Source organism: Podarcis filfolensis, assembly GCF_964270895.1.
Source record: "Podarcis filfolensis genome assembly, chromosome: 8".
In the NCBI taxonomy this organism is placed as follows: Eukaryota; Metazoa; Chordata; class Lepidosauria; order Squamata; family Lacertidae; genus Podarcis; species Podarcis filfolensis.
Window position 1 is genome coordinate 84,408,736 of NC_139611.1, and position 18,789 is coordinate 84,427,524.

An 18,789-nucleotide genomic window follows, 5' to 3' on the forward strand; every position below is an offset into this window, starting at 1 on the left:
TCAATGGCCCAGCTGAGGTGGCCTCACCGCCCCTGCCATCACCTCCTAAGGACCATACTGACCCCAACATACACACAAGGCTTATAGCTGTCTTAGTGGTTTTCTTTTGACTGTCTAGTAAGGACAGATTAAGGTTGGGGTTCCCATGGTATCAATCCCTCTTCCCTGGAACTCTGGGAATTGTAGTTCTGGGAATTGTAGTTCTTCAAATATCTCAAGGGCTGCCACATCGACGAGGGAACAAGCTTGTTTTCTCCTACTCTGGAGGGGTAGAACTCGGATCAATGGCTTCCGACTAAACATCAGGAAGAACTTTCCAACAGTAAGAGAGGTAATAATAAAGCAATAATAACAGTAACAATAATAATAATAATTTATTTATACCCTGGCCATCTGGCTGGTTTTCCCCAGCCACTCTGGGCGGCTTCCAACAAAGTATTAAAATACAGTGGTCTGTTAAACATTAAAAGCTTTCCTAAACAGGGCTGCCTTCAGATGTCTTCTAAAAGTCTGGTAGTTTTTGTTCTCTTTGACATCTGGTGGGAGGGTGTTCCACAGGGCGGGTGCCACTACCGAGAAGGCCCTCCGCCTGGTTCCCTGTAACTTGGCTTCTCGCAGCGAGGGAACCACCAGAAGGCCCTCGGCGCTGGATCTCAGAATCTGGGCAGAATGATGGGGGTGGAGACGCTCCTTCAGGTATACTGGGCCGAGGCTGTTTAGGGCTTTAAAGGTCAGCACCAACATGAAAAAAATGGTGCAAGAATGAAATATCTTGGGGAAATCACTTTGGAATTTTAAATTAGAGATGGGGGAGAATTTGCCAGAGTTCTCATTTAAAGGCAAACCCAACATCAGGAAGAACTTTCTGGCAGACTCTCCTTCCTTGGAGGCTTTTAAGCAGAGGTTGGACGGACATCTGTCATGGATGCTTTAGCTGAGATTCCTGCTTTGTAGGGGGTTGGACTGGATGACCCCCAGGGTCCCTTGCAACTCTGCAATTCTAACTCCCAGCTCCCTTAATTTACAGTTCCCAGAATCTGCTGACTGTCTAAAGTGGCACTAAAGAGCCTTAAAATTATAGTGCGAACAGTATCCAAATATTAGCCCATCCATTTCTGGTGCAGATCAGGTAGCCAGTTCAGGATGTCCTCACCTGGTTAGGATCGCCTGCTACATTATGCTGCCAGCTGGAATATGGCCCTTGGCTTCTGAGAACCGGATGCTGACAAATTACAACCACCATCGCTGATCTTGAAGAGGGAGAGCCCTATAGCTCAGTGGATGTGTTGCTAAACTGCATCTGAAACCGCCCCTTGAGCAGCGATTTGGGTAGACAGGCATTGGTGTTTCTGGGCAAGAGCATCCCAGGAACACTTGGGGGGGGGGGAGGGAATAAATTTAAGAGCACCGGGTAAAAGAATGATTTTTAGCACCTATAATGACAAGGTCGCCTGGCCAGAAAACCCTCTGACAAGATTTTATATCTCCTCGCAGACACAGATAAGTATGTGACCTGGCGTGTAGCACTCTTTGCAACTGCCGCTAGGAACATTAGAGCCAATTATATAGCCAAGGTAGCCACCAACTGTAAAGGAGATGAATTTATTTGACCCTATCTACATCAAGCTATATTCTATCTTTATCACCAAACTCCAAATATGATTGCACACTGTATTAATTAACATTATTTTTTAATATATTAGTGGCCATGTGATAATTTTAGCTTATAATTTTATTGTTTAATGTCTTAACTTGTATATTAAGGTACTTTTATAGCTCTGTTTAGAGTAGGTAATGTCTTGATAATATAAATGTTTTAAGTTTTTGGTATCAATCCAATAGATTTTCTTTTAATTGTTGGTTGATTCTGTGTACGTTGCAGCAGCCTTTGGCTATGTGCAATAAAAGTGACTGACGGACTGACTGACCATAGCTCAGTGCTACAGTCATTGTCTTCCTATGCCCTGTCCTGAAACAAGGGGCACCAACTATAGGGGGCGCTAGGTGCCCGAGCACCCACAAAAAATTGTTGTGGGTTCTCGGCACCCACACCACAGGGCCCCCACACAACTTCCTAGGTCTCGGAAACAGGCAAGGTTTCGGAACCAGAATTCGGGTGGTACTGGAAGTCAGAGTCCGAGGGCACACATGACGTCACGCACACTGGGCCCCCACAATCTGGGGCCCAAGTCACCTCCCCTGCCTGAAACACTGGACAGCCACGGCTGCCAGTCAGTGCAAACAACACTAAATTAGTTGGGCCAATGGTCTGGCGCAGGATAAGACTGCTTGATATAGGTTTTCTCTTGTAAAGGTGACTCTGCACCTTTCCTGTTGTTGTTGTTTAGTCATTTAGTCGTGTCCGACTCTTCGTGACCCCCTGGACCAGAGCACACCAGGCACTCCTGTCTTCCACTGCCTCCCACATTTTGGTTCAAACTCATGCTGGTAGCTTCAAGAACACTGTCCAACCATCTCGTCCTCTGTCATCCCCTTCTCCTTGTGCCCTCCATCTTTCCCAACATCAGGGTCTTTTCCAGGGAGTCTTCTCATGAGGTGGCCAAAGTCTTGGAGCCTCAGCTTCAGGATCTGTCCTTCCAGTGAGCACTCAGGGTTGATTTCCTTCAGAATGGAGAGGTTTGATCTTCTTGCAGTCCATGGGACTCTGAAGAGTCTCCTCCAGCACCAGAATTCAAAAGCATCCATTCTTTGGCGATCAGCCTTCTTTATGGTCCAGCTCTCACTTCCATACATCACTACTGGGAAAACCATAGCTTTAACTATGCGGACCTTTGTTGGCAAGGTGATGTCTCTGCTTTTTAAGATGCTGTCTAGGTTTGTCATTGCTTTTCTCCCAAGATGCAGGCGTCTTTTAATTTCGTGACTGCACCTTTCCTAGGTCGGGAGAAATGGGCATTCACCTGCAATACTTGCTGAACCTCTCCTTTGCCCCATTAAGTATAGGAGAAGTGAGGTTACAGGGAACCAGACAGAGGGCCTTCTCGGTAGTGGCACCCGCCCTGTGGAACGCCTTCCCTTCAGATGTGAAGGAAATAAGCAGCTATCCTCTTTTTAAAAGACATCTGAAGGCAGCCCTGTTTAGGGAAGTTTTTAATATTTAATGCTGTATTGTTTTTAACACTCGATTGGAAGCCGCCCAGAGTGGCTGGGGAAACTCAGCCAATGGCTCCCAGTACGTTTCGAGCACAATTCAAAGTGTTGGTGCTGACCTTTAAACCCTAAATGGCCTCAAAGGCCCAGTATACCTGAAGGAGCCTCTCCACCCTCATCGTTAAGCCCGGACACTGAGGTCCAGCTCCAACCGCCTTCTGGCAGTTCCCTCGCTGTGAGAAGTGAGGTTACAGGGAACCAGGCAGAGGGCCTTCTTGGTGGTGGCGCCCGCCCTGTGGAATGCCCTCCCATCAGATGTCAAGGAAATAAACAACTATCTGGCTTTTAGAAGACATCTGAAGGCAGCCCTGTTTAGGAAAGTTTTTAATGTCTGACGTTTTAATGTATTTTTAATCTTTTGTTGGAAGCTGCCCAGAGTGGCTGGGGAAACTCAGCCAGATGGGCGGGGTATAAATAAAAAATTATTATTATTATTATTATTATTATTATTATTATTATTATTATTAGAAGCACGGAAAAAATCCACAGGCCAAGGATTAGCAAGACCGTACCTAGCTCACTTTCTTTGAGCTTGTGTGAATGCAGCCAAGCCCATCTCAGCTGGGATGTTGGGACTTCCAAGGCCTCGGCCGCCATCTTCTTCGTCAGAAGTCCACTGTTTGGTTGTGCTGCTTTGGCGGAGGCAGGAAGTGGTTGCTAGGAGACAAAACAAAAGATCCAATCAGAGGCTGGGGTGGGGAAGCTTCCCCAGGGCTACATTCCATAGCAGGAAACCTTTCGGGGGCCACATGCCAGAGGCAGGAGGGTCCAGAGGCGAAAGTGGGTGAAACAACTACAACCGTACCTAGGAAGTCTGAAATATACTTGGAGTCGAGAGTGGATTTCATGCTCTTTATTCAGCTCATAGTGGTGAGGAGGAATGAAAGCTCCCCCAAAATATCTGCTTTATATACATTATTTACACAATGGGCTGCACATGATTGGCTAATTCCAGGATTCTCTTGTAGGCCAATCAGGTTGTGGATTCACTTCCACCTGGAGCTGGATTGGGTGGCTCCTGCAGACCAATCAGACTGCTGCATTGTTCTAGGACCAATCAGACTGCTGCATTCTTAATCCTATTGTTCTAGGACCAATCAAACTGCTGCATTTTGGAGCCTATTCAACTCAGTACATAACAAAGTCGAACAGAATCTGTTCCAAAAGTCCGTTCGACTTCCAAAACGTTCAAAAAACAAAGCGTGGCTTCTGATTGGCTGCAGGAAGCTCCCGCAGCCAATCAGAAGCTGCGGAAGCCCCGTTGGATGTTCGGCTTCCAAAAGAAAGTTTGAAAACCGGAACAGTCACTTCCGGGTTTCAGTCGTTCGGGAGCTGATTTGTTTGGGAGCCAAGGCGTTTGAGATCCAAGGTACAGATGTAATGTGAAATTTTACCTTCATACAGCAGACTCGTTTCTACATGGACTCAGGCATCCCTCTCTGTCCTATATCCAGGCAAGCAAGAATGATTACCGGAGACTGAGGATGCAATCGAACCAGCCAAAGACGCCCAAGGAGGTGCAAAGGCGGCTGGTTGTCTGGGGACAGCACTAAGAGCCAGGCAGAGATTTGGGGCACATCTGCATTTAAAGTATTGTGATACCACTTTAAACAGTCACGGCTTTCCCCAAAGAATTCTGGGATGGAGTGAAGGAATACATGAAAAAATATGGTTCCGGAACTGGAATATTAATAGATAATGTGTAAAATGTGCAGCGGTAAGCAAGGAAATAATAAAAGAATCAATTGAATAATTATTAAACTTCAACAGCACAGCAAGATGGAAGAAGTAAAAAAATATTGAGATCACACATGGGTGAAGGGGAGTGGGGGGTATAGGGGAATTTATAAAAATTTCTTTTTTAAAAAAAAACTTTTTTATTCAAAATTTAAACAAAACCTATTATCCAGAAACGTATCATCCTTATTCCCCCCCCCCCATTTTTCCTCCCGGCACTTTATAAAAATTTGTAATATAATATTTTTATTTGTATATAGCAAAAGGAAGTCTATAGCAATTAGGTATATTTTAATCTAGTCAACTATGTAATAGGCTTATGTCACAAAACGAATATGGATTTTGAATTTGATGTTTGTGATTCTTTTTCGATTTTGGAATACAGTTTTTTAAAAACAGAATTCTGGGAGCTGTAGCTTGCTAAGGTGCTGAAAATTGTTAAGAGAGCATCTATTCCCCTCCCAGAGTGGTTTAACCATCAGTCTGTTGTTAATATTGTTTTACAGATTATGAATGCTGTAGTATTTTGTGACCTTTGCTGCAATTGTGCTGCTCAGCTTGTCCCCCCTCCCCCAGTTTTCTTTGTTAATAGTGTTTTATAGACTGTAATTGTTCCACTGATGACTTGGTGATCATTCTGTTTGACCCGTGTTGTATTTGTGATGTTCTATGCTGTGGGTTGAACCACAGAGCCTAAGACTTGGCGATCAGAAGGTTGGCGGTTCGAATCCCCGCGACGGGGTGAGCTCCTGTTGCTCGGTCCCTGCTCCTGCCAACCTAGCAGTTCGAAAGCACGTCAAAGTGCAAGTAGATAAATAGGTACCACTCCAGCGGGAAGGTAAACAGCGTTTCTGTGTGCTGCTCTGGTTCACCAGAAGCGGCTTAGTCATGCTGGCCACATGACCTGAAAGCTGTACGCCGGCTCCCTCGGCCAGTAAAGCGAGATGAGCGCTGCAACCCCAGAGTCGACTATGACTGCACCTAATGGTCAGGGTTCCCTTTACCTTTTTAACAACTCTTAGCACCCTTAAACTAGAGTTCCCAGGAAACCATGACTGTTTAAAGAGGCATTATAGTGTTTTAAACATATGGTGCACAGTTGGCCATAGTTTGCAATTACTGTACCGTATTTTTCCGTGTATAAGACTAGATTTTTTCCCTTTAAAAAATGTCAAAAATTAGGGGGCATCTTATACACGGATACATGTCCCCCCATTTTCTTAAATCTGAGCCCCCCAAAATAGGGGGCATCTTATACATGGGGGTGTCTTATAGACGGAAAAATACAGTACAGTGGTACCTCGGGTTAAGTACTTAATTCGTTCCGGAGGTCCGTTCTTAACCTGAAACTGTTCTTAACCTGAAGCACCACTTTAGCTAATGGGCCTCCTGCTGCCGCCACGCCACCGGAGCACGATTTCTGTTCTCATCCTGAAGCAAAGTTCTTAACCTGAGGTACTATTTCTGGGTTGGCGGAGTCTGTAACCTGAAGCGTATGTAACCTGAAGCGTATGTAACCCGAGGTACCACTGTATTTCATTTTTCTGGTGCCCTGCAGATGTTGTTGGACAACACCCATTGGTCCTAGCCAGCATGACTAATAACCAGATGGTTTCGCATCCCAAAACATCTGGAGAGCAGCAGGTCAGGGAAAGCTCCGCGAGAACAACCAGTTATCACACACAAATTGCCAGCCATTCGATGCCTCTCCTGGCTGGAACAAGAAGCACAAAAGCACAGAAACAGGAGGATAGATGGGCCCTGGAGCATGCGAGGGTCTCTAGCTCTCCAGAGGACTCACCTGCTCCTTGCTGTTGCGGGAGAAGATGCGCAAGGATTTGCGCCCTGTGTCCTTCCGCTCAAAAGGCGCTGGGGAGCGGCCGGGGGGAGTCAGAGCAGAATGCTTCCTGAAAGGGAAGAGGAGAGAGCGAAGCGGTCAAAATGCTTTGGTCACATGTACATTGAAAGCATGTGACTTCACCCAAAGAATTGTGGGAAGTGTAGTTCTGGGAAGTGTAGGTCCGCAAGGGGATACTCTACAGTTCCCAGGATTCTTTGGGGAAAGCCATGAGCTTTCAATTGTCGGGATCTCTGCTGCGACCAAGCTGATAAAGCTCATTTTCCTCCAGAATCATCCCTGATGATAATTAACGACCTGAGCCTTTGATGAGGCCTTAGGCACATTCCTGTTTAGCAAAGAATCAAAGCAGCACATGGAAGTGATGAGATTTATGGCTACATCGCTATGCTTTATTTTTCACTACGCAGACAGCAAAGAAATATACACCCTCTCTCTGTGAAAGCAGAGAGCAACTGCACAACAAAGGAACAGGAAAACCAGTAAAGTCACATCCCATCTCCCGTGAGACTTCCAACAGCCAGGACTGTCTCTGGAATGTAAACAGAGTCTTGTGACTCCAAAGCACTGCTCAGTGGCCAACAGAAACTAAGATCAATGTGGTCCCAACCGCCTCTCAAAGTTGGCACGTGGACCCCACAGATGAAGGGAGAACGTGACCAGGCAGGATTGAACTCCTCCTGCATCAGTTGATATGCTGGGAGTTCAAATCCTGCTTTCTGCAGGGGTCGGATGCGTCACCCTGTTCCCTGCAGGGAACTTGCTTGGGCACACAAACCAAGCAGGATTAAGCCCTCTGCCCACCAGTTAATCCTGCTTTCCAGCTGCAGGATCCATCTGCATCCCTGCTTGAAAACATGCTCAGGACATCAGACATGGAGGGGGCAAGTAGGTGTAGTCTAGGGCAGGGGTCAGCAAACTTTTTCAGCAGGTGGCCGGTCCACTGTCCCTCAGACCATGTGGAGGGCCGGACTATATTATTTTTTTGGGGGGGAATGAATGAATTCCTGCGCCCCACAAATAACCCAGAGATGCATTTTAAATAAAAGGACACATTCTACTCATGTAAAAACACGCTGATTCCCGGACCGACCGCCTGCCGGATTGAGAAGGCGATTGGGCCAGATCCAGCCCCCGGGCCTTAGTTTGCCTACCCATGGTCTAGGAAAAATGGCCCCCCTGGGTAAAATTGGGAGGTCTGGTGGGGCACATTTAGCCTGTGGGTCAAGGTTCCCACCATAGCTGTCAACATTTCCCTTTTTTTAAGGGAAATTATCTTATTCCGAATAGGATTCCTCACAAGAAAAGGGAAAAGTTGACAGCTATGGTTCCCACGCACCCAGGTTGCAGGCAAGAACCCTCATATCTGAAGCCGATATATATTGGTCCACTTCTGTGCCTTGCCCTTCCAAAGAGAACCCAGGACAACTAGCAAAACATTACAAAAATACAACAGACTACAAGAATAGCAAAACATGCAGTGGAAAAATTCTCACTTCCCCCTCTCAGGGCTTGCGGGGAGGGAAACTTCCTCATCTTTGCATACGACAAAGTCTTCCTATCATCAACATCGCCCCCACCATAGCTCCTCCCTCCCACCCTCCATGGAAAGACCCATTTGCAACCCCACCTTTGGGGGCGTTTTCTGCCGCTGCTCCTTCTCCTCTGAGTTTTCACAGCCGGGGTACATGGGTCTCCGGGGAGGCGCCCTAGATCGGAGAACGGACTGGAAGGTCCTCTGGGAGAAACGGGAGCAGGGCTTGTAGGATCTGTGTAGGGAGAACACAAGTATATTTTGTTCCGTTTATGGGTTGCTTTCCATGAACACTGTTCTGGGCAACTCAACAGGCAGATTAAGCGTGTTAGGTCCCCAAATTGAGGGCAACGGTCTTCGTGACCATTTGGGCGCCATTTTGAATCAAGATGGTGAACCAAAATATCACTTCGGAGTGATTTTGTGTGGGGTTTTTTGGGACAAGGTGAGTCCAAACTTATGCATAAGGTCCATATATGTGAAAGTGTCTATTCCACCTGTCTGTTCATAAAGTCCAACAATCCACACGAAAGGTTGTTGCAGTTCCACAGAATCCTTTCACAGAGTCTAAGACAAGGATTTCCAGAATATTAGCCTTGTTTCGCCGTCTTGGGCTTCATCAGTAGTATAAACTCATATATGATATCACAGGACAGTGGATCTTATAGCATAGTAGTAGCTATGGACCTTATGCATAAACTGATTAGAGAATGAACTGATACACCGGGTCTTCTGCTTTTTTCGTTGAACTTTATGAACTACTTCTGTTGAAATCTACAACTCAAAACAATGAATACTATATATCAATTTTTCAAACGTACAGCCGGTTACGTCTTGTGTGTTTACTGAATTCCTTTGGGCCACAGTAGTGTCATCTAGGCACCCCAAGACCTCAATACACACTCCCCAGTTTTGCGCCCCAGGGAAGTCACTTCAGTGTGATGCTAACACAGCAGTTTGAGTTCACCCCTGGAGGTGCACTCCATTGCCTCTCAAGACAGATGGATGACAACTTGACAAAGGAAGACAGGCGAGACAACAGAGCTTCAGCTTCTTAAAGGCAAGCCTATTGCCTTCCTTCTTAAAACAAACACCGATGTAACAATTTAATGAAAGAGCTGATTCAGGAATCTGTAGCTGATCCATCGTCGCCAGCCTTTTAAACAATTAATCCACAGATTAGGTCTGCATGCAGCCATCTGCGGCATAGCAGTGAATTTTGAAGCTCGGATGCTGCAACACCAGGAATCAAAAAATGCAGGCAGCTGTGACAGCATCTTAAAAAGCAGAGACATCACCTTGCCAACAAAGGTCCGTATAGTTCAAGCTATGGTTTTCCCAGTAGTGATGTATGGAAGTGAGAGCTGGACCACAAAGAAGGCTGATCGCCGAAGAATTAATGCTTTTGAATGATGGTGCTGGAGGAGACTCTTGAGAGTCCCATGGACTGCAAGAAGATCAAACCTCTCCATTCTGAAGGAAATCAGCCCTGAGTGCTCACTGGAAGGACAGATCCTGAAGCTGAGGCTCCAATACTTTGGCCACCTCGTGAGAAGAGAAGACTCCCTGGAAAAGACCCTGATGTTGGGAAAGATGGAGGGCACAAGGAGAAGGGGACGACAGAAGACGAGATGGCTGGACAGTGTTCTCAAAGCTACCAGCATGAGTTTGACGAAACTGCAAGAGGCAGTGGAAGACAGGAGTGCCTGGCATGCTCTGGTCCAGGGGGTCACGAAGAGTCGGCCACGACTAAATGACTAAACAACATTGTGCTAGCTGTAGTAAAAACACACAGCACCGACTCCCAGTTTACATTTGCATAGAGCCATAGAATTTCAGGTAACTGAGCCCTGCTGTGAAATGCATGCAACATGCACCTCTTTGAGCAAGGTGTGTTTTGTGGGGGGGTCACGATATCATTACCTTGCGAGGGACCCACATCCGCTGGTCGATCAAACAGGGGCGCAGCATCCCCAAAGGGATCAGAGTTTGCTGGATCCAAGGATGACCTCCTGGCAGTGGGGAACAGGAGGAAAAGGATGGGATGAGCGATTTACCAGGTTTTCAGATTTAATTTATTTATAAACCGCTTTTCAAGAGGCATTGGAAACTCTCCGCCTGGCAAGCAAGCGGGCGGTAGAAATGAGGAGGGAGAGGAGCAGCGGTGGGGGAAACCTGCCGGCCTTTCCATTTGACCAGCCCGCCCCCCCCGCCGTACACAATACACCTGGGGCAGCTGCTCACCAGAACCTGCACAGAAACGGGCTCTGAGCTATGAAAAAGCCACTTCGGAGCTAGGGAGGAGATGGGGTTGCGGGCTCCAGTCCCCGCGATACCAGGGAATCCTCGGACGTGTCATTCCCCGGGCCAGCCAATCAGCTGGCTCGGGGGGGGTGTGTGGCCTCGCCTTACTTAGGTCTGGCGCGGCCGAGGGTCTCCCTCTTTCCCGTGCCACAGCTGACCAGGTTTTCCCTCCCCTTCCACCTGTTAGGCTAGGCTCTCTGATGTTGCTATGGACTTCGGTTGGTCGTCGGCAAGGGGCCTGGCAGGAATTTTCCCAACTGGCAGATTGGCACCAGCCACTTGGTTTTCGCCTACCTCGTAGCAAACCGTCACAACTCCCCGGTATTGGCGGTTAGACATTGGTAGGGGTTCTGTTATTGTTATGCAGATGAGGGGGGGGAAGGAAGCTCCATCACCTTCCCCCAAATCAAAGGGTAGTCCGGTAAAGGATTCCGGGGTGTGTGGCTTTGTCCTAAGCCTATGGAGGTGTGGGCCCATGGCACGCCCCTGAGCGGTGACCCCGGGGGAGCTCCTAGTTGATGTACATCAGCAGGACTCCCCCTACTGGTGGTCAACCCTTACCGGCCTTCATGCAATCAGGCTGAAGCCGGTTAGTTGATAGGACCAATGCCTAAGCCAATACCGCTCAATTCCTGTAATCAATAAAGTTGTGGCCTAATTTGACCCATTGACTTGAATTCTTGTGTCTCGTGTCTTTATTTCTGAGGGGGGAGGCGGGAACTCGCCATGCAAAGAGGTAACAAGAGCAGTGAGGATACACCAAGGGAGGGGGTCATCCCCAATAAGTCCCTGCAACCTTTTGAGCTGGCACCGGGTCCCAATCCAAATGGGCCGTGCTCCAAGGGAGGCTGGAGGGCACCCCTTACCCAGGCTAGACAAGCCCAGCTGGTTTCAGAGGTTACGGGAATGCCAACACGGGGAAGACTTCCGCTGTGGGTGCAGATGTTTCAATCCTGGCATCTCCAGGTGATCTCCAGGTGCCTGAAACACCTGGAAAGCAACTACCAGTCAGTGTTGACACCACTGAACTAGATGGACCAGTGGTCCTGCTTTGCGTATGGCAGTTTCCTACGTACCTCTTCTTGGCTGAAAGTTCAGCAGCCCCGGCCACATCATCAGAGGCCTTCCTCTTGGAGTTGAAAGATGCTTTCAGAGTCCTGTCACCAGGGGAGCCTGTGGGTTAAAGGAGAATCTTTTCAAGGGGACAAGCATTTGGACAATTCGGTTTATTTCTGTTGTCCAAAATGGGGACACGGAAGACACATACGTGTGTGTGTGCGTGTGCAACTAGCCTTCTTTACAAGTCACGAGAAGTAATCTCAAGGCTACCAAATGCTCTGCAAGTCAAGTCAAGTGAGAATCAATCAGCGGCTGATTCAAAATCAGTATCAACGAAGTTATTTATCCAGCGCCACCAGCAGCAAGAATACTTATTGCAAAGTATTGGAAGACACAAGAGTTACCCACCCTGGAAGAGTGGCAGATGAAGGTGACGGATTATATGGAACTGGCGGAAATGACTGGCAGAATCCGAGACCTGGGAGAAGAGTTGGTGGAAGAAGACTGGAAGAAATTTAAAGACTATCTTCAGAAATACTGTAAAATTAATGAATGTTAAAATGATGTTGGATTGAAAATAAGTGGCATTAGCAACAAAGTTAACAAGAGTATGCAAAATTGAATCGATAATGGATGAAAATATAGAGTTATGTTAAGATACAGAGTTAAGATAAACGAAAGAGGGTAAGAACTTGCTGATTTGATTACTTAAATGGGAATACAAAAAAGGGAGGTGTGAGGAGGCCAAGGAAATAAGATAATGAGTTAGGATTTGTTTTTATTCTTCTTTTTTCTTTTTTATGTATTTTTCTATGTTTTTTCTGTATTTCTTTCTTTTTATATGACCTTTTTAAATTTATGTTTTTGTAAAACTTCAATAAATATCTTTAATATCTTGACGAAAAAAAATAAAAAAAATTATCCAGCGCCACAGTAGCCTCCCCAAATCTCTCATGAGACCCACCCAGATCTAACAAGAATCTAAATCAGCCTTTCTCAAACTTGGGTCACCCAGATGTTGTTAGACTACAAATCCCATCATCTCAGGCCACCAGTCCTGTTAGCTAAGGATGATGGGAGTTGTGAATGAATTAATTTTATTATTTCGGTCACAGATCAGCTCCGGCCCACATATCAAGGAAGTCATAAAACACGATAGGGATACATTTGAATTTGCAGTTAGGTATAACAGGGACAATACAGATATAGCAACAGTTAAAAAATGTATAAATTAAAACTTAGTCACTAACATACAACCTTAAATTATCATTTAAGGCCTTAATCATTATGACAGCACAGCTTGTTCCCTAAGTTTTATGGCAATCACACAGAATTTGGCTACACTTAACGTGATCTCAGCATCCTTGTCCTCTACCAGGGATTTTAGACATTGAAGTTTGGATTCATTTGGAGATTTTCGCATAGCAGGGGTAATAAATACCGAGCGTCTATCCCCGTAGAAACGGCAGCGTAACAAGGCATGAGAGACAGTTTCTACCTCCATCAAGCCGCAGGGGCAGACTCGTTCCGCGTATGCTTTACCCTCAAATCTGCCCTGCAGTAAGGCAGAGATGGGAGTCCCAATCCAAACGGGCAGTGCTCAACAACAACATCTGGGGACCCAAGCTTGAGAAAGGCTGATCTAAATCTTCCCAGGGGGCGAGAAAGCAAATGCAACTGTTGGTTAAAAAGAAATGCTCCACTCCAGAATCAGCTGCCTTCTTCACAGTGACCCAAGAGAACTTCAAGAATAAATCTGTTGCCAACTGGGTGCCCACAACCAGAAGCAGACTCGAAAGTTCTCTCCCTCAGCTGAGCGCTCTGGAAAATTTATTCCTTCAATTTGGCTCATGCCCATCTCCATTCTCCCCAATCCTAAACCCCCATTACAGTTAGGGAATAAATTTGATTCAGTTCTTATTTAAAGGCGAATTGATTTAATTTGCACTTTTTGAAGGACCGTTTTACCTCAGACTGTTTTCCCTTTGAAGGCGGGCCCCTATTGCAGGCCGGATCATCCTCCTGCCACTGAATTGGCTAATGGTGACAGGAATTTAGGGGGCTTTCCCCTGGGCATGGTGCCCAGTAGCTGTGCTTGGCATCATGCCCAGGGCAAGGATAAATGCCTGGCCTGCAGGGCCTTTATCTTCTTGCTCACCGCACCGGTTCCAAAACACTTCGAAATTTGCACTTCTCCGAATTTTGCGCTACAGTTTCCCACGGAGTAACGCGTACAAAAACCAGCGCTAAAGCATCTGTATAAAAATGTCCAGATGAGCAAAAACAAAACACACATGAATGTGTTATTTCAGGGGGAAATGTGTCTATTAGAAGATATTGAATCCCGATGAATTTTCACGAGGACTTCAGAAAATTGCAAACTGCTTGGGAAGGCTATTGATGGCTAGTAGCCAAAAGGGCTTTTTTTCTGCCTCCACAACTGAGAGGAATAAATGCTTCTGAAGTTGCTGGAAACCGCAGGCGGGGAAAAGGCTCTTGTGCTTGGGTCGAGTTTGCTGGCTTTCCACAAGCATCATGGTTGGCCACTGTGAGAACAGCATGCTGGACTAAATGGGCCTTTGGCCTGACCTGCAGCCGCCTCTTCTTGTCTTCTTAAGTTGGAAATGTGGAGAACTGGGCTCAAGATTAGAAGAAGAAGAAGAAAAAACCCCAAGAAACTGAAATTAAAGAGGCTGTCCACTCACCCTCTCGTATTTCCTGGGGAGGGGCAGCACAAAGGGCTCGGCCGGTCTTGAACTTGTTCAGGGCTTCGGTGACGATGTCTGAAGGGAAGAAAGAGAGGCAGAGAAGAGTTAAGAGTTTATATATATATATAAACCATGATCCATGATCACTGCAGATGGTGACAGCAGTCACGAAATTAAAAGATGCCTGCTACTTGGGAGAAAGGCGATGGCAAACCTAGACAGCATCTTAAAAAGCAGAGACATCACCTTGCCAACAAAGGTCCGTATAGTTTAAGCCATGGTTTTCCCAGTAGTGATGTATGGAAGTGAGAGCTGGACCGTAAAGAAGGCTGATCGCCGAAGAATAGATGCTTTTGAATTCTGGTGCTGGAGGAGACTCTTGAGAGTCCCATGGACTGCAAGAAGATCAAACCTATCCATTCGGAAGGAAATCAGCCCTCAGTGCTCACTGGAAGGACAGATCCTGAAGCTGAGGCTCCAAGACTTTGGCCACCTCATGAGAAGAGAAGACTCCCTGGAAAAGACCCTGATGTTGGGAAAGATGGAGGGCACAAGGAGAAGGGGACGACAGAGGACAAGATGACTGGACAGTGTTCTCGAAGCTGCCAGCATGAGTTTGACCAAACTGCGGGAGGCAGTGGAAGACAGGAGCGCCTGGCATGCTCTGGTCCAGGGGGTCATGAAGAGTTGGATACGACTAAACGACTAAACAACTCTCTCTCTCTCTCTCTATATATATAATTTTTATTCATTTTTCTTTTTCATTCATTTCATACATCGAATATGAGAAGCCTTTCTTATTGTCCTCTTTAAAGATATCCTTTAATTGTCTATGATGCAGCCAGCTTTGAAAATGCTCTTTTATTTCGTCATATTCTTTCAATTTTAACTTTCCCTCTAGTTCAACAACCAGCAATTCTCTATATGTTGGCCACTCTCCTTTCCCCCCCGCAATGTTTTAAGTGATAGTGCTTCAATAGGTGATAGCCACCAGGGTGTTTTTGGTTCTAATAAATCTTTATATTTTCCCCAAACTTTAAACAATGATCTTCTTATTAAATGGTTGTGGAATCCTTTATGTACTTTTGCTTTTCCATACAGAGGTAGGCATGCCATCCAAACCTATTATCATGTCCTTCCAAGTCTGTTATTTCCTCCCTCTCTAGCTTGATCCAATCTTGGATCCAAATTAGGGGTGCAGCTTCATAATACAATTTTAAGTCTGGAAGTGAGAATCCATCTTTTTCTTTCACATCTGTTAAAATTTAATTTTTTTATCGTTGGCTTTTTCCCATTCCAGACAAATCTTGATATTTCTCTCTGCCGTTCTTTGAAGCACGCACCCCCTGTTATTACTGGAACAGTTTGGAAGAGAAATAACATCCTTGGGAAGAGTTAAGAGTTTAAAAGTTTGAGAGAAAGAGAAACAGGACTGAAACGTTGCAGGGACATTTTAGGAAACCGGGACAAGGTGGTGAGGCGGAACACCGTAGCAGAAAGGAGCCTGGGCAAAGGAGGCCCAGAAATTGAATTCAGGCCTAGACATTGAGAAAGCCTGGCTTGGTTATAGAAGCGGTCTAGTTTTTTTTCAGCAGGATACAATTTTGATTGCGGTTATCATCTTGATAATCAAAAGCTGTTTGTTTGTTTGTTTGTTTGTTTTAAAAATCCAACAACTGTTCAGATTTGTTGATTTGGTACCCTCTGAAAAAAAGCAAAAGAAAACTCAGCCTCCATCACAGTCACCTTATACAGTGGTACCTCGGGTTAAGAACTTAATTCATTCTGGAGGTCCGTTCTTAACCTGAAACTGTTCTTAACCTGAGGTACCACTTTAGCTAATGGGGCCTCCTGCCGCCACCACACAATTTCTGTTCTCATCCTGAAACAAAGTTCTTAACCCAAGGTACTATATCTGAGTTAGCGGAGTCTGTAACCTGAAGCGTATGTAACCTGAAGCGTCTGTAACCCGAGGTACCACTGTAGAGACTTTCCCCTCTCTTCAAAGAAATTGAATTCAGGCCTAGACATCGAGAAAGCCTGGCTTGGTTATGGAAGCGGTCTAGTTTTTCCCCAGCAGGATATAATTTTGATTGCGGCTCTCATCTTGATAATCAAAAGCTGTTTGTTTGTTTGTTTGTTTGTTTGTTTTTAAGGCAACAACTTTTCAGATTTGTTGATTTGGTACCCTCCGAAAAAAGAAAAAGAAAACTCAGCCTCCATCACAGCCACTTTCCCCTGCCTCTCCAAAGAATTCTTCAAAAGCGAAGTCACTATCCGCACACAAGGGCAGAGAACCTTTTAATCTCAAGAATGTATTCATTTCAGGATAACCTTTCAGGGGCCGCATGCTACTGGTGGGTGGGACGAGAGCCAATGATGATGATGATGATTTTTATATCCCACTATTCCTCCTAAAGGACTCAAAACAAGTGACAGAACAATAAAAACATCTTATAAACAATTCCAATACAGGTGAAGTTCTGATAAAAGGTCAGGCTGTGGAGGGAGCCTACTGGCTAGTGCCCATGACATCACCCAACAGAATTCTGAACTAAAAGAAGAAACCATGGAGAATGCTTAATGCTTCGAAAGCAGGTAAGTCTGCATTTCACCAACCAGAGAGAAATCTGGAAGCGCCAAACGATCGTCCAAGAAGATCTGGGTTTGGTCTTGCATACTCACTGCCCATGCTCCGTTGCCGCCGCCTCCTCCTCCACATTCCTTCGACGTGCTTTTCCCCAGCGTCTTCTGGGCCTGGTGGGGACAGTTTCTTGGTTTCTGCATCTGAGCAGGTGGCTTGGACTTTTTCCAGGAGAAGCTCGGGAATTGTGCCTGGTCGGAAGAGGAGATGGAGAGGGGAAATCAAGAGGGCATTACAATAATTGAATCCGGAAGTTACCAGAGCATGGAGTACCAGAGCATGGAGCACCAGAGCATGGAGCATGTGGGCCAAGCCATCTCTATCTGTGAGATAATAATAATAATAATAATAATAATAATAATAATAATAATAATTTATTTATATCCCACCCTCCCCAGCCAAAGCCGGGCTCAGAGCGGCTAACAACAGTAAAATAATACAGCATTCTAAAATCAATTCATTATAAAATCAGTTCAAATCAAATTGGAACATAAGCAGTCAAATACAACATTTCCTGTTTCCCTAGAGTGAACACGCAGGGGAATGTAGGTCCAGCCAGGAGGACTTCCTGTCACACCTGGTCTGGAGCATCCTCCCCCTGCGTGTGACCAGGTAGATGGGCGTGACCCTGACAGACCCCATAAAGCATGGGTAGGCAACCTAAGGCCCGGGGTCCAGATCCGGCCCAATCGCCTTCTCAATCTGGCCCGCGGACGGTCCGAGAATCTGCGTGTTTTTACATGAGTAGAATGTGTCCTTTTATTTAAAATGCATCTCTGGGTTATTTGTGAGGCATAGGAATTCATTCATTTCCCCCCCTTCAAAATATAGTCCGTCCCCCCCACAAGATCTGGGGGACAGTGGACTGGCCCCCTGCTGAAAAAGTTTGCTGGCCATAAAGGGACTAGTCACGCAGTCATCCCACCCCCTTCTCTCACTTCTTCGTTTTATACCATCTTGATGTTTTTGCTGTCTGCCGGCTCTCAGTCAGCAGCACATGGGCTCCATCCCCATAAGGGATAAACCCACACTCTCTTCTGTAACTACAAGCTAAAGCCTGCCTGCAGGATCACACTGTGGACTGAATGTGAGTAAACTTCTTATTACTTTTAAGAGAAGACTATTGTGTCTTTATTCTTTTTAAGAGGGAACAAAGGGGATTTACCGGGAACTAATCCAATCTGGACAAGCCAGACTGGATTGCTTATGTGATGGCCTGGGATTCGGACGTGGATGCTGAACCTGAGGGATCCCAGCCTGCACAGGATTCCCCGCCTCCAGAACCAGCTGAGCCGGGGCTGGGGCCTAAGCCTGAAGGGTCCTCACCTGTGCTGGATCCTCAGGTGCAGGCATCAGCTGAGTCTGCTCTGGCTCCTGAGGTGATGGAGGACCCATTGCCTGCAGGTGCTCCACTCTCAGCCCCGTCAGAGGAAGCTGAGGTTGCCTCTGGGTCCGGTAACCCTCCAGCCTCTCCTGAGCTGCAGAGGCTCAGGGCAGAGAGGCGGAGGGAACTAAGTTCCCGCAGGAGGAGTGCTCGCCTCCAGGCCAGGAGAGGCGAGTCACCTGTGGGCCGGGGCCGCCCTATGCCTTGGGGCAGATAAAAGCCGGTCAGCCCCAGTCCCAGGTTGCGGGAGCAACATTGTTGGTAGCCTGTTATTGCCTGAACCCTGTCCTGCTCTTCTGCCAGAGTTCCTGACCTCACCCGACTCCCTGCCTTGGACCCCGCTTGGACCCCTTTGATGGACAGTCTCCATACCAGACCCTCGACCTTGGA

General features: G+C 46.5%; 1 protein-coding gene and 1 long non-coding RNA gene across 5 annotated transcripts in view; one reads left to right on the plus strand and one right to left on the minus strand.

Annotated features, from left to right (window-relative positions):
• The window catches only part of LOC310769244, a 182,435-nt gene that overhangs the window by 68,746 nt on the left and 94,900 nt on the right, over positions 1 to 18,789 (plus strand). The window lies entirely within an intron of this gene.
• LOC310768606 (uncharacterized protein) overlaps positions 1 to 18,789 on the minus strand; it is a 37,563-nt gene that overhangs the window by 2,600 nt on the left and 16,174 nt on the right. For 3 of the 4 annotated variants that reach the window (XM_083627015.1, XM_083627017.1, XM_083627018.1), the window contains 7 exons: positions 17,057 to 17,206; positions 14,369 to 14,446; positions 11,681 to 11,777; positions 10,224 to 10,312; positions 8,397 to 8,535; positions 6,710 to 6,815; positions 3,684 to 3,828 (listed from right to left, as the gene is read on the minus strand). In XM_083627015.1, the coding sequence (XP_083483141.1) occupies positions 3,684 to 3,828; positions 6,710 to 6,815; positions 8,397 to 8,535; positions 10,224 to 10,312; positions 11,681 to 11,777; positions 14,369 to 14,446; positions 17,057 to 17,206 (804 nt within the window). The remainder of the gene's footprint in view (positions 1 to 3,683; positions 3,829 to 6,709; positions 6,816 to 8,396; positions 8,536 to 10,223; positions 10,313 to 11,680; positions 11,778 to 14,368; positions 14,447 to 17,056; positions 17,207 to 18,789) is intronic. The other variant, XM_083627016.1, reaches the window with a different exon arrangement.